Source organism: Trichechus manatus, unplaced genomic scaffold (genome assembly GCF_000243295.1).
Source record: "Trichechus manatus latirostris isolate Lorelei unplaced genomic scaffold, TriManLat1.0 scaffold00088, whole genome shotgun sequence".
Lineage (NCBI taxonomy): Eukaryota > Metazoa > Chordata > Mammalia > Sirenia > Trichechidae > Trichechus > Trichechus manatus.
This window is the reverse complement of record NW_004444024.1, coordinates 7,474,840-7,485,465: the sequence shown is the minus strand read 5'-3', so window position 1 is coordinate 7,485,465 and position 10,626 is coordinate 7,474,840. Positions and strand designations below refer to the sequence as shown.

The 10,626-nt window shown below is 35.4% G+C and overlaps 1 protein-coding gene across 3 annotated transcripts in view; it reads left to right on the top strand.

Annotated features, from left to right (window-relative positions):
• RSF1 (remodeling and spacing factor 1) overlaps positions 1 to 10,626 on the top strand; it is a 192,506-nt gene that overhangs the window by 145,122 nt on the left and 36,758 nt on the right. For 2 of the 3 annotated variants that reach the window (XM_004381995.2, XM_023736590.1), the window contains exon 6: positions 7,167 to 8,932. In XM_004381995.2, the coding sequence (XP_004382052.1) occupies positions 7,167 to 8,932 (1,766 nt within the window). The remainder of the gene's footprint in view (positions 1 to 7,166; positions 8,933 to 10,626) is intronic. The other variant, XM_023736589.1, reaches the window with a different exon arrangement.

Genomic DNA, 10,626 nt, shown 5'->3' with positions numbered 1-10,626 from the left:
GTTTCTAACCCGAGGACTCCCTTTAGTATTTTTTGTAATTTTGGTTTGGTTTTTGCAAATTCCCTAAACTTCTGTTTATCTGGAAATGCCCTAATTTCGCCATCATATTTAAGAGACAGTTTTGCTGGATGTACAATTCTTGTCTGGCAGTTTTTTTTCCTTCAGAGGCTTTATATATGTCATCCCATTGCGTTCTTGCCTGCATGAGTTTTGCTGAGTACTCCAAGCTTATTCTTATTGACTCTCCTTTGTAGATAATTTTTCATTTATCCCTAGCTGCTCTTAAAATTCTCTATCTTTGGTTTTGGCAAGTTTGATCATAATATGTTTTGGTGATTTTCTTTTGGGATCTACCTTATGTGGGGTTCGATGAGCATCTTGGATAGATATCTTGTCATGTTTCATGATATCAGGGAAGTTTTCTGCCAACAAATCTTCAGCAATTCTCTCTGTATTTTCTGTTATTCCCCCTGTTCTGGTACTCAGATCACTCGTAGGTTTTTCCTCTTGATAGAGTCCCACATAATTCTTAGGGTTTCTTCATTTTTTTAAAATCCTTTTATCTGATTTTTCCTCAAATAAGTTGGTGTCAAATGCTTTATCTTCAGTCTCACTAATTCTGACTTCTATTGCCTCAATTCTGCTCCTATGACTTTCTATTGAGTTGTCTAATTCTGAAATTTTCTTGTTAATCTTCTGGGTTTCTGATTGCTGAATCTCTGTGGATTCTTGCAGCCTGTTAAATTTATCATTATACTCTTCCCTAATCTTTTTAATTTCCTCTATTGTGTGTTCTGCATTTTGGTTAATTTCATTCCTAATTTCTTGAAGAGTTCTGTATATTCATCTTTGGTAGTCTGCCTCTGGGAAGTCCAAGAAATTTTCCTCCTCTGGAAAATTTCTAGATTCTTTATTTTGAGAGCTTGCTGAAACCATTATGGATCACCTCTTTATGTGATTTGATATTGACTGTTGTCTCTGAGCCATCAGTAAGTTATTATATTTGTTTGTTTTATATTTGCTTACTGTGTCCTAGCTTCTTGTTTAGTTTTGATATGCCCAAATTGGCTGCTTGTATGAGCTAGTTTGATTATTGGCACCTTTGAAGCTTTTATGTCCTGTCACCTGGTGGTTAGATCTTTTACTAGGTATATGAGCTCAAGAGTCCACCCACTCCTCCTGTATGGATTCAGCTCAGGTGCCCAGGTAGATAGCCAGTAAGTGTGTGGTGTAGGCTCTCACTTACAGTCCTATACAAGCATGGGTGATTGGTGTAAGCACAGGCATCTGGCTGCAGCAGGGGGACACACTCTGAGCAGGGCAGGAGGCTGACGGCCACCCCTAAGTTCTAGGAGGAAGGCGTGACCCTGTTCCCTAGAGCATGTAGGTGGGTGGGTTTTGCAGCCGGACTATGAGCACCTAGTGCTGTTGGCCGTAAGGACTGGGAGACACCTCTTATTCGTGGGCCCCTCTTATAGGGGGCTAGGCGGTGTGGGTGGAGCCACCAGCCCTCAGGCCCCTGGTGTGGGTAGGTGAAGACCCTGCTTAATGGGCAGAGCAGTGTCAGATGTCAAGAACCTGCCACTTCACAGCTGAAACAGTTGAAGTTAGAGTTCTGGTATATATCCTGTTGTACTGCAGTAATGAGGGCCTGCACTGTTGAAATGGGCCCACACAAGTCTATGCAGGGGAAAGGCACTCAAAGTCCGTGGATGCCTTATGCCTGTGCGAAGGAGCTGTGCCTACCCTGGGTTCCTGGCTTAGGGGAGCCTGCAGTTTATTTTTTTTCCCTATTTGTTAGTTTGTTCACTCTCCAAGGCAGGAAGAATGACTCTGGGCATGTGACGGATCCTACTTCCAGTCCAGGGGACTTGGCAGTTGTTGAAGCTAGTCCAGGACGTGTGCAGAGCAGGGAGTGGGAAGGTATATGGGAGAGAGGTTTTTCCCTGGGGCGGGGGTGGGGTGTCTTTGATCCTTGCTGTAGGTGTATGCAGGTACTTAATCTTTCGCTGATCTAGGGCTGCTTCTCACTGGTTCTGGGTGGCCATGTAGACTCTCTGGCACTGTGTCTCTCTGGGTGCAAAAAACGCACCTCCCGAGCACTGGTGCTTGCCTGCCTCACTGCTAACCCCCGAGCTGATCAGGCCTGAAGGGCTCAGGCTGTCACTGGTCAAGTCTGGCATCTCTTTGCTGCTTGTGAACCGTCTCTCCCTACCCCTGCCACTCAGTCCAGTTCCTCAACTCTGCATTGGATGTTAAGGGCTCCCAGATTGCCATATATAATCGATTCACTGGTTTTTTCTGGTCTTTGTTGTAAGAGGATCCACAGGAAGCATCTGACTACTCTGCTATCTTGGCCCCACCTCTTTTTCTTATATTTTAAATGATTTCTTAAATAAATGTATTTATTAATCCTTCTGTGAGGTATACTTAAGCATACATTGAATGTGTCATGTCTGTACCCAAATCTCGCTTTGTAAATTATTCAGATAAACTTGAAAGAATTTTTAATTATTATTTTGCAGTCTGCATAAAAACTTTGTTTGATAAAAGCTACATTTGTAAATGTATATTGATGTTATTTTTCAACGTTTAGACTAGACTTTGTTGCCATTTCGGTTTATACAGTTTAGTCAGCAGATATTTGAGTGTGCTTGATACTGCCCCAGAGGAGTAATTAATAGACTGTTAGGACAGATAGATTTATAAGTAAATAATTGTAATTCTGGGTAATAAGTGGTATAATAGAAGTTTATATAAAGCAATATGCAAATACAGGAAGATTAGTTCTTTTTTGGGAAAGAATCAGATAAAAGTATAAAATGGAGTGACATTTGAACTGGGCTTGAAGTTATTTACCAATAATGATAATTAATAATAATAATAAATGTGCCACTATGCTGAGGACTTTGTATGAAGTACTGCATATAGTCATTAACAGCCCTAGGAGATAGTTTCCGATGTTTTAATCGTTTTCTAGATTAGGAAACGGAGGAGCCGATAGGTAGAATGGAATTAGCTTTCTAGGTAGTTGACAGAGTTTAAAACATATTTTTTTTAAGTGATGGCAGATTTGGGAAACACTGAATTTTTGATGTGTCTAAAGTTTGTAGTAAGAAAGAGGGCAAAATAATGAATAACGACAATAATAATAGCTCCCAATAGTGTGTTACGTTCTTTATAAGCTTTGTTTTTTAAATCCTCACAGCAACTCCTTGAGATCAGTATTTTTATTTTCATTTTAGAGAATTTAGTGTCAAAAGAGACTCAGAAAGGTTAAGGTAATTTTCCCAAGATCTCAGAGTTGGTCAGTGTGGAAGTGACATGAGAGCATAAAGGTTCATCTGATCCATCATCTTAGTTTTTAATAAAATTGTTCAGATAAACAGAAAAGAATATAGCAAACACTTGTATGGTGATTTAGCAGTTGTCAATGGTTTGCCAAATTTTGCTTTTGAGTTAAAAAAAAAAAAAAAGTTATAGGAACAGTTAATACTTGCCCCTCCCTGCTTACAATCTCAAAATCATTCCCATGCATGTGTTTTTGGGTTTCCTACATGTATATGTAACCACAAATATATAGCATTATTTTGTTTTATAACTTTTCTACAAATGGTTCATACTGTACCTATCCTTTTGCAACTTTTTTTCACTCATCATTGTTTTTGAGTTTTATCCATATTGATGCATGTAAATTTGTTTCATTTTGTTTGCTGTATAGTGGTTGTTTATCCTTTCCCCTGTTTGAGGGGTATTTAGACTAGTCCACTGTTTCACAGCAGTTTAGTAACAAATGTTCATGTAAATATCTCTTTATATTTATTTGTAAGATATTCTCCAGAAGTAGAATTGCTGAGTTAGACAGTGTGTTTCTTCAGGATTTAGAGTAGGTATTTCTTAATTGCGCTTCAAAATGTTTGTGCTAATTTACATTCTCACCATAGGTATGTAAGATTTGAACCAGGATCTGAAACCACCATGCTATTTTTAAGTTTCTCAAGTCTTAGGAGAACTATAAAGAAATTAAAACCTCAACAGGGATTAGTTACTCATATATCACCCAACACATGGCAAGAGCAAAATATATTGAGTGTATGAAAAAATTTTGATTAGTATAGGAAAGGAGAAAGTAGTAGGCAACAGAAATGAAAGGAAAATCAGAAAGGATTGCATTTGGCTGCATGTTTATTTAAACAGGGTGGTTTTTTTTGTTTGTTATAATAAAAATCACATGGTAAGGAGTTCAGGTTTGGTACAGCAGCTCCATAAATCCATCAGGTACCCTTCCTATTCTGCCATCCTTAGCCTGAGGCTTTGGTTTATCCTTCTCCAGGTATTGTGTGCAGATTATTGGTAGAAAGAAAGGGAAAGGGCATAAAGCATGGGTCAGCTAAATCCTGTACATCTCACCCAGTAGACTTCTTCAAGCATCTTATTTGCCAACACTGGATCACATGACCCATAGCTATAAGATGTCTGGGGAGGTTAGTGCCTTCCTGAACAAAATCAGAGTTTTGTTAGTAAGAAAGAAGAGGAGAATAGATACTGGGTAGGCAGTTAGCAATGTCCTTCACTCTGTGAACATATATGGAACATTGAATAATGTTTCATTACGCAGTAATTCTGGTTTGGGTGTTTGGGAAAGAACATAGTAGGTAATCGGTAAATATTTATTGAGTAAATGAATGAATCAGCTTTAAAAAAAATTACAGTAGATAATACTTCCCTTAAATTACCTTAAGTTTGTCAAGAAATGTTGCTGCTGCATTGTGATTTTTCAAGTAAATTTTGTAACTTAAAATTTCATGCCTCTTAAACTCATTTGCATCCTCTCTTAAAATTTCCTTTTGATAAACCTTGGAAAAATGCTTGTGTAACTGAATAAACTTTTCACCAATTACGATAGTCCTTAAAGGTTCATTTTCTGTCCAGTTGTTTTGTTCTCTGTGGAGACATATGCATTAATCTAGGAGAAGACAAGTAATAATTGTTGTCATGTTTTACTTTTAAGAAATCTGAGCCAAAGACAAAAATACCAAAAATTTAATATATTTGCAATAAAAAAAATACACTATCAGCAAAGAATAATAGTTGTGGTCACTTAGTTCAATTCCTTTATTTTATACATGAAAAAATGAGAATCAGAGAGTTTGTGACATATTCACAAACCACTATGTGAATTAGAATTAGCCTGGGAGTCTTGAACCTAACGTTATTCCTCATTTTATTTTGCCATGTTGTTACTTAAATCACAATCAATTCAAATAACTGTAGCTACCCTCCTCATTCCCCATCCCCAAAGAAAAACATAGTGTCGTTTTACCTTGGGTCACAGTGAGATCCTGAGATGCTTTCTGAACCATAAACATAAGAAATAATAAATTGTGTTCAGTAAATTCCTAGTATTAAGTTGGAGTTATTTTTAAAGATGGTAATCTGTATATTTTAACTGTTCATTAGGACGTTCATTTAATCAAATTTCTTAATACCCTAACCAATCTCAGTGAATGGGAATTTACTAGACCTATTTTATCAGTGGGACAGAGAAGACATACATTTGAGATAATCACTGTCATTTCTTTAATTTTGTTAGCAGTATACATGTATCAAATCACTGACAGTGTAAAGAAGGAAGAGTAATACTGATACTCGAAGGCTCTGGATGGGTCATGAATTTTTTATTTTGAACTATTGTAAATAATTGCAACATGATTGGACATAAAAGAAATGGTGCTTTGTAATAAAAATACTCACTTTTTAGAAAAATTGAGTTCTCAATTTAAAAAGCATGTCTACTTCATCTCACTTTTATCCATTTCATTTTTATTCTCATGAAATATATATTGTAACTCTGGTTTATCACCTTAAAAAGAATCTGTTCAACATTTTAAAAAGAAATTTCTGTCTTGATAAAATTTTGTTTGGAATTGAGGTTTTTCAGTATTGTGTAAGGGTAGGTTGAGGGGGTGGAAATGTAGATAATGAATTCTGAAAACTCTGTGCTCAAATCTATGAGTATAAATTTACAGCATCTATGCAGTCTCTAATCCTATTCAGAGATTATACTATTTACTGAATATAGCTTTTGTTATATTCAAATCTGCACCATTAGGTACACCATAAAAGTTGAAAACGTAGAGCCAATATAGTAAAAAGAGGAATTGACAGATAAATTTAAAAAGTTTCTTTGTAAAAATATTAACTTCTGAAATGTTCAATAATGGCATTTGATAAAGTAACTTGTAGTATAACCACACTGAGGAATGTTACATGATCTTTAAGTTCAGTTTTTACAAACAATATTTAATATCATAAAAAAGTATTAATGTTTTGATGAAAAAAATGTGGCCAACATGATTCTCACTTTGTGAAAAATATATAAGATTAGAAAGAAGTAACCAAAAATATTAATAGTGATTGCCTCTGGGTAATAGGATTGAACAATATTTTTTATTTTTCTATCTTTCATTTTTTGTAGAGAATGTGTGTTATTTTTAAAATCTGAATAAAATACAAAACAAACATTTTCCCAGTGAGATGCTCATGTTACCTCAATGAAATGAAGTGCTCAGTGACTTGCAAAGAACAGTTGTCACTTTATAAAACAAATGTGGTCTATTGGAAATGCCTTACGTAGAATTTTCAGTTTCATATTTTTGAGTTATCATTTCAGCTGGAATGAATTATCAGAGCTGTGAAAATATTTGCATGCCATAGAGAATACTGACAGTAAAAATATAACGCACAGTCTTTTTAAAGAATAGTTTTCTAATATCCAGAAGTTGTGCTTCAGAGTTTTGTAATTTTATTGTCAAATTTTATAACATGTCTAATGACAAAAGCCACCTCTTTTGAGAGAGAAACTTCAAATGTTAACATATATTAAGAAGCAGCCCTGGTGGTACAATAGTGAAGCATTTGGCTGCTAACCGAAAAGTTGGCAGATCGAACCCATCCAGCAACTCCATAGGAGAAAGACCTGGTGATCTGCTTCCATAAAGAAAACAGTGAAGAAAACCCTATGGGACAGCTCTACTCTGTCGCATGGGGTAGCTGTGAGTTGGAATCTACTCAACAGCACCCAACAACAACATTATATTAAGCCTTTTATATTTTATAACCTTGAAAGCTTCTATTTATGTAATTAAACTTTTTCTGATTTTTAGAGAAACAGCAAGAAAATGAAAGGATGAAAGTTGATGAGCAGCCAGTCGATTCAGAAAATCTTTCTACACCCCGTGTTCTTGAAGAAACTACTGTGAAAATAGAAAAAGATGATGAAAAGGAACTTGTGAAACTGCCAGTCATAGTGAAACTAGAAAAACTTTTGCCAGAAAGTGAGGACAAAAAGATCATCAAAGAAGAAAGTGATTCCTTCAAGGAAAATGTTAAACCTACTAAAATTGAAGTGAAAGAATATCGAGTAGACCCTAAAGATATTAAAAGTAGTATGGAGAAACTAGTGGCACAGGAGCCTGAGAGACTAGAGTTTGGTGGCAATGTTAAATCTTCTCAAGAAATTACTGAGAAATCTACTGAAGAAACTGAGAAACTTAAAAATGACCAGCAGGCTAAGATACCACTGAAAAAGCGAGAAATTAAACTGAGTGATGATTTTGACAGTCCAGTCAAAGGACCTTTATGTAAATCAGTTACTCCAACAAAAGAGTTTTTGAAAGATGAAATAAAACAAGAGGAAGAAACTTGTAAAAGAATCTCTACAATTACTGCTTTGGGCCTTGAAGGGAAACAGCTGGTAAATGGAGAAGTTGGTGATGAAAAGGTAACTCCAAATTTTAAGACAGAACAAATAGAATCAAAGTTGTCTGATGCAAAGGAAGATAGCTGTAGCCCCTCTAAGGACAAAAATGTCGTTGTAGAGGGAAATGGAGCAGAGTCCTTAAATTCTGTTTTAACAAGTACAAAAATAGGTGAGCTTGAGAAGGAAGTGGTCCTTGTAGGGAAAGATACAGATAATTCAATCTCAGTTTCAGAGACCCCGAGTCAGAAAGGACAACTTGGTTCTCCAGAAATGGAAACCTCTCTTAAGACTTCTGAGATGACAAAGGATCTCTCTCTAAAAAGTATTTTATCTACCAATGAATCCTGTACCATGAAAATTGAAGAGAAATCTCTGAAGAGTAAGAAAGATAAGCGCCCACCACGCCTAGAATGTCTTGAAAAGTTAGAGAAGTCCAAAAAGACTTTTCTTGATAACGACACACAAAGATTGAGTCCAATACCAGAAGAAGTTCCAAGGAGTACTGAAAAAGAGCCAGAAAAGCCAGGCTCTCCAGAGGCAGCTGAAACTTCACCATCCAACATGACTGGTCTCTGTGACAAACTAGCCTCAGAAAAAGAAGTGGTAGAGTGTCAGAGCACAAGTTCTGGTGAAGGTCAGCCCTTGGAAGCAGGAAACTCAAAAATCCTAAAAGAGAATTCTGAGTCATTAAAGGTGGAAATGGATAATCTAAACAATGCCCAGGCCTCTGTCATAGAGGATTCTTCTGAAACAAAGGGTTCTATACAAAAAAGTAAATTTAAGTATAAATTGATTTCTGAAGAAGAAACCACTGCCTCAGAAAATAGAGAAATAACCTCTGAAAGGCAGAAAGAGGGTATCAAATTAACTATTAGGATATCCAGTCGGAAGAAGAAGCCAGATTCTCCCTCAAAAATTGTAGAACCAGAAACCAAGCAAGAGAAGATGGAAAAGGAAGAAGAGAAAGCAAATGTGGGTCGTACTTTAAGGAGGTCTCCAAGAATATCTAGACCCACAGCAAAAGTGGCCGAGATTAGAGATCAGAAAGCTGATAAAAAAAGAGGGGAAGGAGAAGATGAAGCAGAAGCAGAGTCAGCAGCTTTGCAAAAAACAGACAAAAAAGAAAATTTGAAAAAAACGGAGAAGGATACAAATTCTAAAGTAAGCAAGGTAAAACTCACTACTCTGAGTTTTAATTTTTAATTAGAAATATTTGGCTTTTTTGTCTGTATAACTTTGCTTTTGGCTAAAATGTAGTCATTCAGAGGTAATGTTTTTAAAATTTATTTACAGTATCTTTCTTCCTATATCTAAGCTATTTTATCTCAACAGTTATCACCAGGTATCAAATTTCAGACTGTAAAATCTTGTCATCTTTTAAACTTTTAAAAAAAGTTTTCAGCAGTATAGGGATAACATTCTCTTTGTAATCTGTTCAAGTATTACCCAGGCTGTAGCATAAAAAAATGAAAACTTCCCATAACCACTATTAACAGTTTGGGGTACATATTTTCCAGTCCTTTTTCCATGAATTTATCTCTGTGTTCATAAGCATTTACCCACTTTTTTAAAAAAATAAGTTGGATCAAATATGTTCATTTTTCTATGATTTTTTTCCCCCCACTTAACAATGTATCTTTAAACTCTTTTCTTGTCAGGAAGTGTAGTCTACCTTTTGCTTATTAATGGACACATAGTATTCCATAGTGTGGATGTACCTCAGTTTATTTAACCACTCCCTTATTGATTGACATTTAGGTTGTTTCCAATTTTTCACTATTACAGGCAATGCTGCACTGAAGATCCTTTTGGACATGAGTGAGTATTTCTTTAGAATAGACTCCTAGAATTGGAATTGCTGGGTCAAGGGGCATGCATATTTTAAGTTTTGATAGCTATTGCCACACTGCCCTCCAAAAAGGCCTTATTAATGTACCCTCTCATTACCAGTGTATTTGAATGCCTGTTTTCCCCCATTTTAATTATTAGACTTAGAAAAGCCAAAATTCTCTTTCGTATGATACTCTTAATTTTAACAATATCTTGTACAGCAAGTCTTTGGCTAGTCTCTGGGAGTTTGTTATAATTAAAAATACTACTTTTGTTTTTAATTTATTTAAATCATCAGATGAGCCTTCATTGTAAGTAATCTTTTTTTCCCTAAATACTGAATTTTGAATTCTTTACTTAGGAAAAAAAAAATGTTTCTTCTTTATTCTGTTGTTAGAATCATTTTGTACTATGCTGAGGAATTGTAGAAATGACCTGTAATATGAATTAAAAGGTTATAAAACCAGGCAATACAAAGCCGTTTACAACTTTGTAAACTTATTCTCTGAATAATATATTTTTGAAGTTTGTCAGGATTTTTATATATAGTTCTGACTCATTTGGAATTTTTAAATTAATCTCTAACAGAATTTAAAATTTGCATAATAGTATGTGAGAATATAGTCAGTGCTCTGTTGCAGAGCTTTTAAAATATACATGGCCTTTGACCCAGAATCCTCTTCGAGGAATTTATCCTAACCACAGAGGTGTATGTAAAATTTTATATTTACAAGGATATTTTGTTTATGAAAGTGAAAAAATGGGAAACAACTACGTAAATGTCTAATGGGGGATGAGATAAACACAGCTAGGTGATGGCATATTACACAGTCATTTGCAGTGATGTTAGGAGAATATTTTATGACTAGGGAAGATAGGTAGAATGTTCACAGTGATTCCATTTTCTAAGAAATCAAAAACACAGAAAAAATAATGGAAATATATACCAAAATTTAATACTAGTTATATTTGGTGATGAGATTACAGTAATTTTCCTTTTCTTCTTTGTTCATTGACTAAATAGTCTACAATGG